Consider the following 20,150-nt stretch of genomic DNA (forward strand, 5'->3'; position numbering starts at 1 on the left):
CAGCTGAACTACTGTGTTAAAGCGTGAAAATGATCGTGCATTATTTAAACTACTCTCTTGTTTGAACCTGAAGACAGTGGACTATTTCTTTGTTAAGAAATTACGCGAAAAGCTGTTTTAATATTTCTTATTGTCTTTTAACTAATTCTATGTAGTTTTTTTTTTTTTTAATATGGTATTTTGTCGTAAATAACGGCAAGTTTGAGTATTTAAGGATTTACCTGCTTCTTACCCATATACGGATTATTGCTTGCAAGCAGAAAAGCGCGGGTTCAATTCCCGCCTACTGCCCTGGGTGTTCTTCTGATTACCTTGTATTATAATAAATCTGATTTGTGCTATCTGTCTTACGTGTCTGAGCAAAAAGTCGTACTTCCACCAAAATGGGGCTCAGTCAAACAGACAGAAGCCGCTCATATTAGCTTCAAAAATAGATTAACGCCTTCGTTATTCATCACCTTGGGTGCTCCAAGGGGCATCAGAAACAACAACATACCAAAAAACAGCAAAAACCGCTATCACTTACATGAAAATAAATTCATTTCCCAAAACACGTGCAATTGACCGCCCTGAATGAAGGACGAACCTCGTACGAATCTTTTTTTCCCTGTCATCCTCCATTTCTTCCGTAGAAAGTTAGTTTATTAATGTACTATTCACCATTATGGTCTTAGTTGTTTTCGTATATTTCACTCATCTAAACAATGTCAAGGAGCATTTTTATGCCATGAAAAAATAATTAACTATATCTCTCTCTTCTTATATCTATTTGAGCAACCACCACACGAAGTTTCTCCAGAAAGACCTTGATGGAATTCTTCTAAAGGAGAGATAGTATTGGCATGGTTGATCTAAATATTTTAAAAATATTATTAGGAATACTATCGAATACAGGATATTATTCCAGATGATTTTGTAATGTTACTAAAAATGAACGTAAGCTTACATTATTGAAAATGAACGTCTGTAGAAAAATGTAGGTTTTCTGCCATTTGTTATTCACTCCACCAGATATTTCTGTCAAAGTGCTGAATTTTTTGAAATTTGAGAAAGCAAAGACACACCCTTTCTCAGTTTTCATGACGCGGTGAAAAAGGGGAAGATGAAACAAACAGAGATTCTTTGAAAAGAGCTACGGAAATACAAGGGGCTCCATTTTTCAGAAACGAAGTTATAAAATTTGGAGGTGACCACTCGACAACATGTCGAGAAGAAAAGCACCGCACGATTGCGGTACAGACGATGCCCGGATCTGAGTGGGAGACGACCTTTTCCGACCATTTGCTCTCGCGTCAGCTGATAGCCATGACGTTGCTGTTACGTCACAGAGCGATTGTGATTACGTAGGTATCAGATAGATGCAGAACTTGGTGCCGCCATTTTGGAGACTGTCCAAAAGACTGTCGCAGTCAGTTGTTTCAAAACCAGTGGTCGGAAAAACTATTTTTTTTTTTTTGTAACGAACCAAAACTACAACTACTTTATTACAAATGTAGTTTACTACAACTACTTTTTTCGAAATGTAGCAACTACAAACTACTTTTGAAAAGAAGTCACTACTTCGATACTTTTTGAAAAATAAATGAATAAAAAGTATACATATACCCACCGTTCTAGGATTGAACGAAAAAATTCAAAAAGTTAAATTAGCTAAATTAATAAATTAGCTCATTTGAACATGGGATATTACTAAGAATTATTTGCTCTTTCTTTCCTCTACTGAGTCAATTTGTCATTTGAAACATAGTTTACGATTTTTAAGAATATTTGCTGCAAGTAAGGATTTAAAAGTTGAGGAATTTCACCTTCAAATTTTTAACCCTTTCCTGACAATAAAGAATAAATATTTCATTCAAGAAGTGCAACCAGGCTACTTGAAAATGTACAGATGAAATCATATTTTGATTCAAACCTTATATAGACATACATATACATAAAATTGATTTAGATGATGAAAAAGTCCTCTAAACGAAAGAGAAAAATCATATTCATCATAAATGTCATTATAAGATTGACTTTATAGGAACTTATATTTTGTAGGAACTAATTAGTTGATTTTGAGCTTCAAGCTAGGGATCTGGAGCTGAATACCATCTCCTTTCTTACGCCACTGATAAAATAAAATAAAAGCATTTTTCAATTTTACTAAAGGAACCTCAAAAATTTACAAGTTAATAATTGGCTTTTATTATATTAATATATCAACGCTCAATCAGTAAAAGAAAATAAAGAGAAAGGAAAAATATCCCAAACGATACTGGTATTAAAATCAAATATTAATAAATATCCGAAATATGAAACATAGCTAAGAATGCTTACTTTACTTCAATGTGCAATTTTAAACTACAGTGGACTCGCGATACAACGCGATTCGATTTACGCGAAATGGCTACATAGCGAGCTTTTCTCGAATAACGAATTTTGGTGCTAACCCGAATTCCTCACCCCGCAACACGAAATTTTTCGAAAGGGAATCGTAGGACTTAATTATCACCTTCTATATTGTGTACTGAATATTAGTTTCGTAAATGGACTTTTCCATTAGCATCACTGAAAGCGGAGGTTCCAACACCATACTAGTCGAAACATCGCTATGTTAATCGACAAATCGTCACTCCGCATCTTTTTCATTCTAAATATGAAGTTGATACAACCTAATTTCACATAACGGAGCTGTTTATCTTAAGTTTGAAAATGGAAGGAAAAATAGAAATTTTGTAACAACTAAAGAAATGTAACAATTTTCGATAAGCTTGAGCAACTAAAAAGTGCGTCGAATATAACTACTGTATCTACTGTACAGTACTATTGTAGGGCTGCAATTTATTATTGCTACATACTATGCGTACCGTACTGTTTCATTATATGCCATTCTCTCCCGTTGATTTTGTGCATCCTAACGATATTTTTATTCAATAACACAGCTTTTTTTTTTAAATACTGTAAAAATTTCAGTTTTCTACGTTGAAATTCGGTGATAGGAAGTTAAGAAATGGGTTAAAACAGTTTGAGGGATGTTTTCAAATGTCTAAAATAATTAGTATGTTCATAAAAAATCGCATAGAAACCCTTTTCCGCAACGAGAAATTTCTACCTACGCGAGGAGTCTCGGAACGCATCCCTCACGTTAGTTGAGATTCGACTGTATTATGCGGATGGCATTGACACCGAAAGTTTTTTGCTTAACGTTCAAGTTTGCATGAAACGGAAAAATTTCCGTTATCATACATTTTTATAACACTGTAATAGTTTTGTTAGCCGGTCAAAAGGCAGTTCAATATTATCCTTTTCCATAACATTTACAGTAGCTTACATATTAAGTGGATAATATATATATGGCACAGTATTCTCATTGACATCTAAAATGTTCATCCGCGGGACATTCTCTGCTGCCAGAAAATATAAACTTGGTACTACATTGGCAGTTATAGCTTATTCTTTTCATTCTAAGTCATTCTCTATTCATGGCAAATATTGGGCAAATGTCAAAATTTCGATGCTGACAAACTAATGGCGTCAAACAGATAGAGCGTATGGCGTCAAGATAATATGTCTGAGGGCAGATTGTATTTTACAGAGGCTTACGAATATGATTGGCGCAAGTTTTACTCGTGTAAAATTTGCACGAGTCAGATTCGTTTGAAACCTCATTTCTTTCTTTCTTTATTTTTTTTAACTTTATTTAAAAGTAGTTTTCAAAAATCGCTACAAACTACTTTCTTTTGTAGCAAACTACTCGCTACTCTACTTTTTTTCTAAAAGTAGTGCGCTAAACTACAAACTACTAAAAAATGTAACTACTACAGTAGCGGCGCTACTTGTAGCTCGCTACTTCCAACCACTGTTCAAAATATTGATAACATTTTATATTTGTTGGTATAACTTTACCTAAACTTATTTATTATCAAATTTAAAAGTGATTCATTGCATTGCATTCAAAGTTGGAAAATTTTCCCTTTCCAATTTTGGATACATCTATAAATAAATGAGCAAATAATAATAATAATAATAATAATAATAATCATAATAATAATGAAAATGAAGCATGATAAATCTTCCATTTATATTGAAAAGTCAGTCTTGCATTAACAACAGTACATTAAAAAACTAAGTAATAACTATTTACGTTTACATGCGTAAGTAAAACTGTAGAACTGAATTACGACTAAAGTGTTCTCAAATAAAAATTAAAAACTGAAAAAATACTCAAAGAACAGTTTTTATGTAATACTTTGTGACAACTTACTTACAAGAATGGCAAACGATATAGCGATAATAATTATTAATTTTATAAGAAGAAAATTGTTTTACTTTTCAGACATTGCCAAGTAAAATATTATTGCTTGGAAAATGTTGTGTATTGTCAACGCATTTTGGCAAAATATCGAGCTTCCAATACGTTCTCCATTAAATTCTGAATATAACCACAACTATAATGCACTTAGTGATGAAATCACTATAATTAGAACTTTAAGAGCTTTAATGGTCCCTAAAGTAGTTTGTCGACGATTTAAGCCGAAAATAATGCACTCGTATTGAGCAGATAGTATGCTTTTAGGAACGAATAACTACTTGGTTGTGCTTTCTCAAGATACTTCTGCAGACAAATACTTAATAATATATAGACAACATCCTTCTTTTATACAATTAATAACTTATTTGATGTTTTATTTATTCGCATACAATTTAAGAGGCTCCAAGTTGACCTTGTTTTGAAATTTAGGAATAGTTTTGAAAGGAATTATGAGGCAAATTTGTGTTGCCGCAGAAGCTTTGAATAAATGTCATCAGTAGCAGTTTTTTACTAGCTTTAAATTGTTGCAATATTCGAAAGGATACAGAAATTTTAAGTTTCTTCTCTCAGATACTAACACACTAAACTTCTTAATAAATTCTCTTAAAAGCTCTGTTTTTTATATAAATTTTTAAAAATCAAATAAAGTAAGTAATTGCTTTGACTTTATCCGGGGAGGGAGGCCCTATGGCTCAAATTGTGTGGTTCATGGTCTCTCCGCTTGACGGTTCACACTTACACATACTCTTCGTTTACTACTGTAGAACTAAGAGAATAAAAATCCAGAGGTCACTTTTTTTTTCTTCTCTTGAATATTTATCTCTTTTTATATGGAAGTGGCAACTGCAATTTGTTCACAAAACAAAACAAAATTGAATTACTTTCCTTGATAAGGTACTTTGTTTCCCTTTCAAATTTAACAGAATGTCCGTTATTTATCTCGGTTTGTGTACTGACATAAAGCACAATTTGTACATAACATTTCATATAATATAAATGTCACTAGCAACTTCAAAATTGTGAAGTTTTGGGGAACAAAATGGCGGACGAATGAACGTGTACAAATTTAAAACAGAAGATTACGTGATGAGTTCGAAGAAAAGGGATTTTGTTCTGAAGTACTAGATTTCATCTTATGTTGTCGTATGATTCGCTGTTCAGAAAATTGTAAAATAATGGAAAATATTCTATTTTAGACGCAAACAGTGATTCCAGGAATCATTTCTGAAAAATACTTTGCTTAAGAGATGTACTCCAATGTTTTTTGTTCAACACTGAATTGAAATGAATCCATTGCTTTTATTGTATCAATAAAGAGTAGGTTATATTATTTATTATACTATCCAATTTTTCCTTTGCTCGGTAAACAACGCTTCAAAATATTTTATTGATCATTTTGAATGTTTTATTTCTGTAATTTTATTCCGTGTAGAAACAGAAGCTGTATCTATACTATTAAAACGTGCGCGTCCTGTGTGCGTCTGTAACCCTATTTCCTTCCAACTGTCAATGTCTGCCATTTCGATACTGGTAACGTTGGATACAGAATACCAAGAGAAAGCGATTTCATTCTGTCTCACCCCTCTAAACCTTAAGGGACCCGACATCTACTTTTGAGGACATCCTCACTTTTTGGATGTCTTGAGGATGTTCAGTAGAAGAATTCAAATTATCAATTGAGCCGCCACAGAAAGCTGACGGGGGTTGGCTAATTAAACAAGCAGGGGATGGACCCCCTGCTGAATTCAAAACTGAACTTTCAAAATAAAGAAAACAACTGGTTTGAAATACATTTTTTTTGTTGTTATTTTAATTATTCTTATCAAACGATATCTTTGTACTAGCTTTTAACATGAAATCGTAACATCAACTCATTGAAGCAAAACGTTAAAAAAAAAAAAGAATCTTTAGCTCAAATTGGTGTTTTAAGATTGCAACACTTGGACCACTTTTTCAATGCGAAAGTTTTGAGATTCCGGACAGCTTCGTTGTGACAGCTGTCCATTTACTTTCATATAAGTTTTACCACATGTATTCCAAAACACAAATAAATAAAGAAAGAAGGGAACGTATTGAAAAATGTATAATGAAATTAAATAATTTGTTTAGTAACTTTCTGAAATTGCAAACCTGAAAATCAACTCGACGAGAAGGATTTATTGAGCATAAATATTTTTGGAAACATTTAACTACTTTCAAGAAAAGACACTGGATCTAAAACACGTTAACAAATTTTAACATTCACTCAAATAAAGTCTAAATCACATTACACTTTCGAAACTTGATTGAATCATTCAGTTAAATATGTTTGACCCTATAAAATAGTAAAATTCGTACTAAGAACTCACAAAATACTCATAAAAAAGGTTTACCAGGAAAGAGACTCGTAACTCAGTTTTCATTGCAAATCTCTACCACTCGTGGAAAACACCTTTGGAACACTGTAGTTCAGAAAAAGTGTTCTAGTTGCCTGAATGCGTACTAAAGTGTTCCCCGTTGTAAAGGAAGTGTACTAAAATGTATTACGAATCTGTTCTGCGATTAAAAAAAGTGTTCTGAAAGTGGACCGTATGATTTGTGAAATGGATATTTGTTAAATTGAAACGGGAGCACATTTGGAAACAGATTGGGGACACATTTGAGAACCAATGAGGAATACAACTGTGAAGGACCACTTGTGAAATCATCGCTTTTTCTATTGCAACTGCGGGTGGAGAAGCATCAAGATAGGAAAAAAGTTTCTCACCACATTCCAATACTGACCGCGTTGAAAGTACAGCAACATCAGAAATTGGCATAGTTAAGTAGGGAAATATTAGATCAAGTGTCCCCCTATCATGTTTCTATTTTTTATTGAAAAATTCGGTAAACAAGTTGCATTCAACGCCTTTTCATTTTTGATGACTATGTATGCAAAAAAAGAACTCCTATTGTTAAACGTACAAAAATATTTAACAGTTTTTTTATTAACCTGTAGAACAGGGCTGCCCAACTGGCGGCTCGCGGGCCGCACGGCTCGCCAACTTCTTACTCAGCATATTTCTTTTTTAGACATTTTATGGTATTAAGAAGCAGCTGAGACTGCCACTCTTGGTCAAGCCGGGGTCCCCGAAATTTCCTCTTGATCGCACTTTTACTCCTTCCATTGTATTGGGAGAAAAAGGTACAGGACATCTACAGGTCAAGGTCAAACAGTCCTACCCTGTACGCTGGTGTTCAAACGAATTTCTAGAAATAGTATTGCCTCGCATTGGCGGAGGGAGGCAGGGAGGGAAGAGAAACATTTCAGTTAAGCAAAATCTGCCTGCAATTGGTTAAAAATAAAGACGCCCCTCACTGACTCTGCGGCCTTTGTTAATATCGAAAAAGAAATTGAGATTTTGCTCTTGTCACTTCCATGTTTGGGAGCATATATTTATGCGAAAATGCTTTTTCGGCGATGAACTTTATCAAGAACCGTCATAGGAGCTCTCTCTCTGACAGTTGATAGATAGACCTTCTTAACAACAAACATCGATGTTGACACTCCTGCCCTAGTAAAGAAGGCGGATCGGCCTCAGTTTTCCCATTAAAATTTAAGCAAATTGTTTTATAATCCTTCTTTCTGTTTCATTGTTTCATAATTAATAATTCAACTATTAATTTTTACTAGCTGCATCGCCCGGCTTTGCACGGTCTACTTCGAAGATAAAAGTTATGTCAAGTGATGCGTGTTCAACACCACGCTTGAATCACCAAAAAAATTTAAAAAAAAATAATCAGTGAAATTTTGCGGCAGATCTTCAGGTCGAGCCACCGTGGCTACGCATATCCTGCGTTCCTAGCATTTTATATTATAATTAAATTTACCCCGTTACGCGCATTATGTCACAAATCGGTTTACCCTCCCATAAGAAGTTATCATTTCAAAAAAAAAAGAAAAGGAAAGAAAAGAACAACAAGCCTCAAAGTGTTTTTAGAAAGGGGACACGCGTCACTGTTTTAAAAGACTTTCAAAAAGTCTTCAAAAAAGGTGCTGGCTAAATAGGAGAGCTGAAAACGGTTCCAAAAAGTGTGCTTCAAAGTGTTTAACAAAAGGAGACAAGTGTTCATGTTCAAAAAATGTTTTATGATTTACAGTGCTGTTATTGTTCACTGAAAATGACTCGTAAATCAGATGCTTGTGTTAACCGTATTTCTCGTCTGCAGGTATCATGAACCAAGACAACTCGGAGCAGGTGATATTGGATCCGAGCCTGATCGCTCGGCACTACCTTCGCACGTGGTTCTTTCTGGACCTAATCAGCTCCATCCCGCTGGATTACATCTTCCTCATCTTCAATCAGGACTATCAGGAGAACGTCCAGTTGCTGCACGCAGGACGGGCGCTGCGCATCCTCCGACTCGCGAAGATGCTGTCCTTGCTCAGGCTGCTCAGGCTCTCCCGACTTGTCCGATACGTCAGTCAGTGGGAAGAAGTATACGTAAGTCGTCTCATTCATATCATTTCTCATGCCATGTTGTTTCAGAAAATACGTTTTATTTCAAACATGTTTCCCATCTTTAGTTCAATTAAGTTAAAATAGGCTTTACTATCTTACTAATCTTACAGTGCAAGCAGTAAAATTAAAAAAAAAAATTGTTTTCACTCTTTCCAAAAGTAAATTTACATATCAAGGGTTTTCACGTAATCAAGCAATTTTTAAAATAGTAAGTAAAACAATAACTTTGTACTGAGAATAAACAGAGAAGTAACACTAATGAATTATAAAAAGTGCAAAGTATTGAATACACTCTTTTGAATACTTTAAAACTAATAAATATTAAACTAAAACGCGATGCATGCATTTACTAATCTTTATACGCTCAGCATAATATGTATATAAAAATATAAAAGCTAAAGTTCAAAATTAACAGCATCTAATATCATCTGTAAAAAATCCTTTTCGAATAGCTTCCGCCAAAAAAATTTATTTTTCCTTCTTAAACTTTTACCATTTACTGAAAATAAGAAACTAATCATTATATCGTTGCTAATTAACATATAAAAACTGCAATATTTTATAGGCTTGAAGAACAGATCTATTTCGTGGGTTAAATTTCTTCGAGTAAATAGTGCTCACTTAGCTCAGAAAAGAGAAGCGAATATAGAATATATAATTAGTTATATCTTATTATTATTATCGAATTCAAGGTCGTTCTTTTATTAAATTTTTTAAATGTCAAACTAGAAATCACATCATAAATGCATTACTTTCACTTGTACAGTATTCTGTAGGAAAACATTATTAGCGGGAAGAGTTTTAAGGAACAAAATCTTTTTTTTGCGCATCGTCTCGAGTTTATGATTTTGATTGAGGTTTGCCATTTGCGGATAAATGTACCAAATGTGCGGAAAAATGTGTGCAAATATGCCTCGAGAAGAGTGAAGTGCGACAGATACACTATGAATGCGAACTTAAGGATCATTGTAACATAAAAAATAATAGAACAAAGCGCACGTTAGGCGATTTAAAACTTGTGACATGCATAGGGAATTTTCGTATGCAACTTCGCAACGTCTTTCGTCGTTCAGGAATGAATACAACAATTTTAGTAACTCCAAATGCTTTTTACCATGTACCGTTTTTATTAATGGGTATCGTGGATACATACCAGGGGGGTACAACGCAAATATGTTACTTTTTAATTTCAAAAACTCTTCAGATTAAAACCCTCTAAGATTTACCAATATTATTTACCCACAACATTAGACAGGTCCCTTAAAAAATTTCTCAAAATGTCTAGACGCCGCGTTATTAGTTCCAAAGGAACTCACAGGTAACTGCAAAATGAACAAAGATAATTTTCTCTTGGGGCGTTTTTCAATGGGCGACCCGCCATTGCTTGTCTACCCATTACTTTCGTTGAAAATGCCGTTTTATTAAACTGAAATTTGTTGTGTTCAATTAAAATCAGCTTACATATGAATTTAAATTTGTTTTATGTTTATATATAGATTTTTTTTTATTTACGAGTCTCGGTAGTTAATCTAGATAGTTATGTTACGTGAAATTAGTTCATTCAATTATTTTCAATCATTGAAACTAATGTTTTCTAGTTTAAGGAAGGACGGTTGAAAAAAAAAATTCGTTGACTGCCTAAAAAAATTTATATGATTTCAAATAAACCAAGCAGACATAATTTCTTTGCGCTACGGCGAAAAATCCAGCGCACTTTTGATTGCAAGAAAATGCCGTTTGTGAACTGGGAAATTTATTATATAGACAAACATAAAAGAAATAATTGTGTTGAATCTTCAATTCCAGTGTTTAAGTTAAAAAATTACATAGCTATATGGAATTAAAAATCTGATCTTTGTACTTGAGGAGATAGGGAGAGCTTTGAGTAACTGAGCCACAAAAAAAGCATAGCTTCGGACTTCTTTTGTGAACAGTTAGAAAGTACGGTGATAAGTACCGTTACTTTGTTTTAATTTGAACTCAGGTATGTTATTACAGTGACAACATTCCTGCCCGTTTTAGTTGGCAACTGGAGTGATTCGCATAAAGATCGTAAGTTCAAGGCATCTGAATTGAAAAAATAAATGCAAAAGTAAATTTGAAATATAGTTTTTTTCCCCCATATATTTTTTCTCATTTACTTTCAAAACATAAACGCCAAAAGTTAAGTTGAAAACGAGCTGTGTTTCATAATAAATTAAAACATCCAGTGGTGTATTAGTATCATATGACTCCAAATTTAAAAAATAACAAAACTTTAAATGTATTCATTAAAAAAAAATTAAAAACGTATAAGACTGAAGATGACTAAATAGTTTCTGTTAATAATGCACCAACCTTTAAATTTAGTGAAATATATATTTCACTTACTTCTTGGTATCACATTCAATAAGCGTAAGCCCTCCCCACTCGATGCGTAAACTTGCTCTGTGTCTGGGGCAAGTTTACGCAACGGACTTGGACTCAAAAATAATGTCTTTGCGGTTCAAAACAACTGAGCAACAAATGAATATACAAATTTTGACTCCATTAACTTTGTCATAAAACCACGAAGTCTAAAGTTTCCTAATTTAAAACATAAAAACTAGAAAATTCATTGAAAAAAATTCGCGTAAACATGCCCTGATCTACTCTATTCTTGTTTTCATATGCCAAAATCAATAATTATATCACCAATACGATTTTCCCTCTCGCTTTTAAAAGTCTCTATTTAATTCTGAGATAAGCAATATTACAACAATGCAATATGCGAGATGCATTGGTAACAGCTCATTAAATCCGGTTATAGGATTTACCGGAGAAAAGAAATCAGGCAAGAGCGTGTTTCCACTGTATTAAAACACACACACACACACTACCGCAGTAATACATATCTTCAAATGTGTTTTGACACAAAATGTATAACATTGAACATAGCTTAATGTGTATAACTTACGCAATTTTTGTTGGCCTCTTAAAAACGTAAACTTTTTAGCATTTTTACTTTATACCGAATACTCTTTTCAAACAGTATATAAAGTAATTACTATCAATCAGTGTACCTAAGTATTCTTAAGGAAAGCACCATGTCAGAATTACTTGTTTTCTTTATGTTTATCATTTAAAGATTTTTTTTCGTTCTCGTTAAAAATAACATACTATATGTCGAAATAAGATGATTAGTTTTTAACTCTTTGAACCACTAGATTTGAAAGGATTAAGAATCCAACTTGGAATTGTTAGTTGACTAATTGAGGCAGGGAGGAGGTCAAAGGGACAAAATTAAAAATTTGAAGGTGTCTAGTCCATATGATAGGTGAACCTCCCCTCTGTCTTGGTGCAAACTTAGACCATGGGTGCAAGAGATGGTATTATAAACTCTGGTAGGTGCTGCTATACAGCATGATTTTAAAAAACTTTATAATGGATCATATTCAAACGCTTGTTACTCAAAACTTGAAAATACCCACTTACATCCCTTTGCTTCTCCCTGCCCTAATTGTAATTGCAACAAGGAGAAAATGTTTGACTATGAAACTGTATGGCTAATGTATTTCATAAATTAAAAGGTATCCCATCATGCATAAAAATCCAAACAAAAGATGGAGTTTTAGCTCATAAATTCAAAGATTTAAAACATATTTTAAATAAAAACTTTAAAAGCTAATACTAGTTTATAAAAAATAGAAAAATATTAATGTACTCATCAGTTGCGTCTATGTTTTCTGACTTAAGTGTAATTAAATGTACTTTGACGTATAGTCAATGCTTCATTCATAGATAAGGCATAATACGGGGAATTTGAAATAAAAGAAAGATATAAAACATGTCTGCGTGGGATTGGGCGTAAGACAAAAGACTTTTGAAAAGGACCCCTTTGATTTCTCCAGATTAAATTCTTGTTCCTGCGAAATTAGTTGGAATTACAATAAATGAATAAGAAAACAGAAATCAGAAAACTAAATTGGGTTTATTAAAAAAAAAATTAATGTTTTTTTATTTGAAAGCAAAACGTAATAACGATATTTTAACTCGCATGATTCGATTCGTTTATTATTAACTTTAGATTGTAAATATTTGTTTGATATTTTGAAGTAAACTTGTATGTATGCATATGAGGAAAACATATACTGTGATATAAGAATTCTGTTTACTTTTGCACTTTTTAATGAAATCGAAAGCAAAAAATTTCGAAAGCATTCCTTTAACTATTCTGGGGGTAATATCGATTCGAATTTCTCCTCATGGGATGCCTCTCTGTACTCGCGAGTTATATTTTCAGTTAAACATTAATCAGTTATACATTTTCCCTGTCCCGGCTTTTATGTATGGATATTACTATAGTTTAGCGTATGTACATTGTACATAGTCAGGAATCCTATTGTTTAGAAATAATCGCATATTTTTATCGTTTTAAAATTCTCCCAGACTTTTATCGTTTACATATTGCCCCAGGATTCTACCATGTAATGATCACCAAATTCTGTTGCTAATAAGTAGGACTACATGTTTAAAAGCAGTACCCCATTCTTATTGCTTAAAAAGTATAAGTGACCACCGAATTATGTCGTTAATAAGCAGGACAACGTGTTTAAAAAAAGTACCCCATTCCTACTGTTTAAAAAAGTATAAATGAGCACCAAACTCTGTCGTTAATGAATAGGACAACGTGTTTAGACGAAGTGCCCCAATCCTATTGCTTAAGAAGTATAAATGACCACTAAATTCTGTTGTTAATAAGCAGGACATCGTGTTTAAAAGAAGTATCCCATTCCTATTGCTTAAAAAAAGTGCCCAATTCATAAATAAAGGATCTACGTTCTTCAGACTCTTTTATTTCACCATTAGATGAGTGGAATTTTTGAAAAATAAAAGCCCGATCTTTTCTTTGGAGTACAAAATGAAACTTGACGAGTCTCGACTGCATAAAGAACGAATCTTCAGACGAAAATCAGCATGAAATTGATTCAGTATTGACTGTAGCCGAAGAGTCATCTGGCTCATGCAACTTGGTTAAATGGAATCTGTTCCACTAACCCGAATGCATTCGTGGATTAGAAATGCAAAAAGGCATCTCCGTTGGGAAATGAGATTGGATCGGGAAAGGTCTGTTTTGTTGCCCTGTCAAGACGCGGGAAGAAATTTCAATTTATGACGGTTGTTCGTTTTCAGAGAGAACTTTCTCAGTTAAATGCCACATCCATACAAGTTATAATTTTCAAACATAATATTTTTTTAATGCAAAAATATGTTTTAAAAAAAGAACCTTAAAATTTGCTTATTGTATATTATCCTTCGTTTTTTATATCTTTAAAAAATTAGTTCTGAACTTTAAAAAAAAAAAATGTATGTGTACGGAACGGGAAACTACGTGATACAATTTATGCGCTTTATGTTTAGATTTTTATTTAGAAGAACAAGAATTCTGATTACTTACAACCTGAAATAATTCATTCTCATTCGGTTTAGGCATTCAATAACTCTTTCCTAGATCAATTTAAAAAACCCTTCTTCGTTTCGAACCCCCCGCCCCCCTTTTATCAGTTATTTCTTCCAGGCACAATGATTAGGCATTTTATTTTTTGAGTAATATTTAGACGGAGTTATCATTGACATTGAACAAAAGAAAAGGGCCTACTCAATTCCATTGCAATCATAATAGTAGTAAATAGGTAAAACAAAATATTTTTACATGAAATCTGGAGGTATTTTTAAAAAATGTTTAACAATCTGCCCATTTTTAATGCTTTGCATGTCATAAATAAAACAGTAAAAAATACTGTACGTTACATTAGCAAAACAATTAGAATAGCATTCTGAAACAAATTGTAGGTAGTTTAGAATAACTCACTCACTTTAGTAACTCATTCCCTGTCGTATCTGTATTTACTTAAACATCATTCTAGCTTACTAGCTGCTTGTTTCTTTGCGCATATCTTTCTTTAGACTTTTGGCATGCATGTGACTATCGGATCTTTCTTCCTCCGCATGCTAAAACTTTTCAACATTATATGCAAAGTAATTGAAAAACTCTGAGCAAAAGAAATGTGGACTCTTCTCAACCGTGTATGAGAACTGGAAGGGCTCCGCCCCCTGCCGGCTTTGCTCGCCAACCCCCATTCACCACCTGTGGCGGGTGACAATTGATGGTTTTATTGCCCTTGATGTCCAGGGGACAAAAAAGGGTGAAGAGCCCCCAGGACATCCTCAGGGCTGGAAGTTTGGCCACTTAAGTTTTAGAGAGGTGAGACGAGGCGGAATGGCTTCCCCTGGAGGTCCTGTATCTATCGGTACCAGTATTGATTTGGTAGACATGGCTAGTTCAGAGGAGATGCGATTGCAGACAGACGCACTGATGTTCTATGACGTGTAGATACATAAATTGTGGAAAATTAACTAGGGAGTTTTTTTCATGAGTATGTTTTTCTCTCATTATACGGGATGATCTTTTCCTCCTATTTTTTTGGTAAGTATGTTTGCTTCGACTTCTTTGCAAGCACTTTCCTACTATACTGCTTACATATTAGTGTTTGTAAAAATGATTTCGTAAATTGTTCACTGGCCAGCAAACAAAAATAAGAAACACATTTCCCAATTACTTTTGGCACAATAGTTTATAGCTTGTAGAATTTCATAAAATTTATCAATAAACCATCACCATTTTTGAAATATTTTTTTGCGTGATCATTGCTTTCTTCAAATGTGTACTATTTTTTTTTTTCTTTCCTTTTTCAAAAAAAAAAAAAAGGATCTTTTTTTTGGTGAGATATGAAGTATAAATGTGTGACGATATACATATGAGGCAGTGAGAAGCAAAGGTATGCAAGTGGCAAAACTAAAAATTTAGAGATAACCAGTACAAAAGGTAGGTGAACCTCTCCTCTGTCTTGGGACAAGAGATTGTACTAGTAGCCCTGGTGGTGCTGCTGTGTAGCATAATTTAGAAAAAAAAATTCAATAAAAGCCTACTTAGGATCTGATCTCTAAACGCGTTTTACCCGAAACTTAAAATAGTCCACTTGCATCCCTTTGCTTCTCACTGCCTCGTATATTGTTGAAAAAGCATAGAACCATTTCAAAGATGCAGCCATGTCTTCGTGAACTTTAAAATAAAAGCATATGAAAAGAGCATGATTTTTAAAAATACTGTTCCAGTGAGTTAAGTACATTAAAGCATAGTTTATACGTGTATTTTCCAAATTGAATTCTTTTTAAATATCATGAAAAATACATGTTACTGAATCCGACAACACTCAAATAAGATAGTCTTGCCTTATACAAGTAATAAATACTATGATTTATTTATAACTTGTTAAACGTTCTCTTTATTAAAAATATTTCCTTCATACAACTTCTTCAAAAATTCTAATGTTTCACTTCATCTGCATAAAAATTATTTCTTTAAAGAATTTAAAAGTGAACTAATTAAATAATAGTTAAAAGAGAAGTAATGAAAAATGTACGTACAGTCCGCTTATTATGTTTGTACTTTTGTGAAAAACAATCAAAAAATCGTTATTTAAAATAACGAATCAATTTTTAAAACATTTTAAAATTGAAATGAGTTGGAAAAACTGTAATCTAAGTGAAGTTTGCTGGCCATCTATGTTATTATTATTATATTGTGATTGTGAGAAAAACCATCGCCCAACCAGAGGCTTATCTCCTTGCTCGCATCTTCGACACTCTATCTATCTTGCACTCTTTCTTATCCTTTCACATAGCGAAACAATCCAGCTAATGCCCTGCACTATGTATCGAAAGCAGCGCATGTGTACTCTAGTCCAAAAGTATCACCCCCTCCGTTTTGTCTTCGCCTAGCGTTCACAGTAAACATTGGTTTCCTCTCTGCATGCTTTAAATCCCGAGTTTTGTCCTGTGATATTGTTGCACATAAAAGTATTGTGAGTACGGAACTACGTTACCACCGAGATTATCATAAGTTTAGAAATGTTTTTTTTTAATGAGTTTAATGTTATGAATACAAAATAAAATTTTTATTTGTTTCATTTATTTGTTATTACTTTACCTTTTAATGTATGTATCATTGTCCAAGAGCCCATGAGTACCAGACCTACGTCGTAGTATAAAGGCCAAAAGTTTTTCTGCGTAAGCACATCACAGCATACCTGCTGTGATGTCCTGAAAGGTTCGATATGAGAAGGAATGAAGAAAGCTTCGATATTATTTAAACTGAACCGTGCTGGCTTTGGCAGGAAACAGGTAGCAAAAGTGCGTAGAATTGCTGCAAAAGCTAAACATAAATTCATTCCATGTCAAGTGACCTGCTGGTCCCTATCCAATTATCTCTGATCTGGAGGACATTCCTTTGAAACTAATCTGTGCAAATTTACAGCTTCCAAGACACAAACCATGAGGATCTAGGAAACCTCAAAAAGAAAAAAAAAGTGAACTCCAAAATGACCTACAATGGGGGGAAATCGTGCTAAACATGGCAATTCGTTTCACAAAGCTGATTCGCCATTTTGAAGCTCTTTTTGACTTCCTTCTACAAAGTAAAGTAAGTATTGTATTCGCAAAAAAAAAAAAAAAAAAAAAAGACCCAAAAATCAGCCTTAATTTCCATTTTCCTCGCTCCTGAATGAACATTTGAGTTTTCTTTTCCAACCCGATCACACGCGGATGTATGTCTAAGAACGTATAGACACCCGAAATATCCATTTTAACAATCCCCGAATTAATTACAACGAGTTTGCTAGGGATGTCCGTATGTACGAATGTATGTGCGCATGTGCGTATGTATCTCGCATAACTCAAAAACGGTATGTAGTAGAAAGTTGAAATTTGGTACGTAGACTTCTAGTGAGGTAAAGTTGTGCACCTCCCTTTTTGGCTGCATTCGGATGTTCCAAATGGGGTCTTTTACACCTCTTTGAAAGAAAATCATTGTTAATTTCAATGCAAGCTCAACTGGTGTTATAATTTGGCAAACACTTGGTGATATATCGCCAAGCTTTTGGTCGGCAAGTTTTTTCGCCATCTCGGCGCCAAATTTGGCGTTTTTTTCTTTTTTTTTCAACTCTGATTTTATTTCGGCCACTATTGGCGATATTTAGAGAGTCAACCATTGAATCACATTAAAATGTCGATATAATCTGTATAAAACTTTTTTTTTCTTTGCTTCAGCTCGCAACAACTTTGGGGTTAAAATATTTAAAGTTTCTTTGCTTACTCCAAGGAACTATTATCATTAAATTGGCGTAAAAGGAACTCATGTGATACACACATCAGCTCGTTTTTTTATCGGTCCCAGATCCTCAAGATTTGGGTCTTGGAAGCTGAAAACTTGTATAGGTGAGTTTCAAAGGCATGTCTGTGCACCTCAATAAAGTTTCGTTCATATCGAAGATGGTCGGGTGGAGACAACAAGGTCACTTAACACGGATTGACTCAGTTTTTGACGCAACTTTTGCTACTTGTTTCCTGCCAAAGTCAGAGCCACTCAGCTTAAATAAGAGCGAATCTTTCTTACCTACTGTGATGTGCTTATGCAAAAAAATTTTGGGCCTTTATACTTTGAAGTAGGTCTGGCGCTCATGGGCTCTTGCTCTATTAAATTCGTTGTCAGTTTTGATTCTGATGAAGGTAAAAAAAAAAATCCACAATTATTAAAAGAATACATGCTTTACTTGTGCGATTTGTTTCCTTTTTATATCCAAGAACATGAACGTGAGCCAATAAATTTTTCTTTCACTTAACTAAATAATCTCATTGGTTTTATTAATTTTTACTAAGCAAAAATATTTCAAATAAAACAAAATGCTATATTGTCCAAAGCAACAAAACTGGCCTACTTTTTGAAACTCTTTTTTGAGAAATTAAGACAAGGAAGAAATAGAAAATTGTTCGAAATTTTTCTGAAAAAATAAAGGTTTAAAAACTGTGCGTTAATTTTTATTGCTATTCACCCTAATAAGTTAATATATAATAACCGAGCTTTCAACGTATCGTATATTGTAACTATAACATTAAAACCAAAAACATAAAGTTTTTTTTTTTTTTTTTTTGACTTTAAGGAAAAAAATGCATAAAAATGATCGACATATTTGCTTTCAAATTTTAATGTTTCAGTTTGTAGAAGAATGCATTTTTATGCATTTATATTTTAAAAATCATTCTTATGAGTTTTTCATGTTATTCCTTCCGTTAAAATGGTTTTACTGGGTTAAAACTGAAAAACTTTTTGGACAAGAAATGGATATTTTTAAATTTTTACCAATCAAGATGAAGTAGTACTTTAACAAAGAGTTCATTAATAATTAATTACAAAGTAAGCATCATCGGAGGACGAATGGCCCTCGGTAAAAAAAGATTTATTCTTCATTTCTTCGGTAAAACAAACTTATGTTTTGAATATGTCGAAGAACATTTCTGCCGTGGACTGCTAAAAGGCAGTAACTGCATTAATTTTTTTTTTTTCATTTTTGTCATCTTTTTTTGCGTTAGCTTTACTGTACAAGCTTGCTTCTTTGGCTTCCACTGAAAAAGAAGCGCGAAAAAAATGTCTAATTCCAGCATTTTTGTTATATTAATATTGAATCCAAAACGCGTTTCTTCACATAGCCCGAAAACTCATTTATGCAGATACTGCTGTTTACTTTCCCACGGAAGATGTATAGGTGTTTGATAATAAGGATTTTTCATAATTTTTTAAACCGCGATTAGGTGTGAGTATTTCTTAGTATATTTTACATTTCTTCTCTCTCTCTCTCTTTGTAAATATAAGTGAACATGATGTACTTGATCTTTTTTTGAAAAGGACTTGGAAAAACACTAATATTTGTTTTAAAATATGTTTTGTAGTTTTGAATTAATTATTTTTTCGTAATAATTAAGAAAGCTAAAATAAAAAACAAACATTAATTATATATAGTTTTCAATTCGACATAGAAATGGATTTAGTTTCTTATTTGATTTTCTTAAAATGGTTATAACACTGTCTCTCAAGTGAGAAATTAATTTGCGATCGAGATGAATTCAATTAAAATAAAAATCAAGACAGCAAGAAAAATATTTTTTCAATCATCTTTTTTTTTTAGTTTTATTTTCGATAAGATTAAACGATTCGATAAGATTTTGATAAGACTGACAACTTTTCACATCATTTGATGCAGCAAAAAAATTAATACTTCATATTCCAAGTCTTGAACCCGTTTTTTTTCCTATTTTCTTAGTACAATTATTACACAAAAATATTGAGAGCAATCCTTATGCGACAACTATGATCCTCCAATCAAACTATGTAAGTAAATTCTTCTCAAAACCTTGGAATGCGTGCTCTTTTAATATTAAAAATTCTACATCATTTTTGAAAATAAATATAAGTCGATGTTACGATAAACAGAAACATCACAGCTAATTAAAAATAATTATGA

The 20,150-nt window shown here is 33.1% G+C and overlaps 1 protein-coding gene across 1 annotated transcript in view; it reads left to right on the plus strand.

Moving 5' to 3' along the window:
* LOC129235236 (potassium/sodium hyperpolarization-activated cyclic nucleotide-gated channel 2-like) overlaps nt 1-20,150 on the plus strand; it is an 85,846-nt gene that overhangs the window by 43,887 nt on the left and 21,809 nt on the right. The window contains exon 6 of the mRNA XM_054868945.1: nt 8,483-8,757. Coding sequence (XP_054724920.1) covers nt 8,483-8,757 — 275 coding nt within the window. The remainder of the gene's footprint in view (nt 1-8,482; nt 8,758-20,150) is intronic.

This window comes from Uloborus diversus, chromosome 2 (assembly GCF_026930045.1).
Source record: "Uloborus diversus isolate 005 chromosome 2, Udiv.v.3.1, whole genome shotgun sequence".
NCBI classification, from domain to species: Eukaryota; Metazoa; Arthropoda; class Arachnida; order Araneae; family Uloboridae; genus Uloborus; species Uloborus diversus.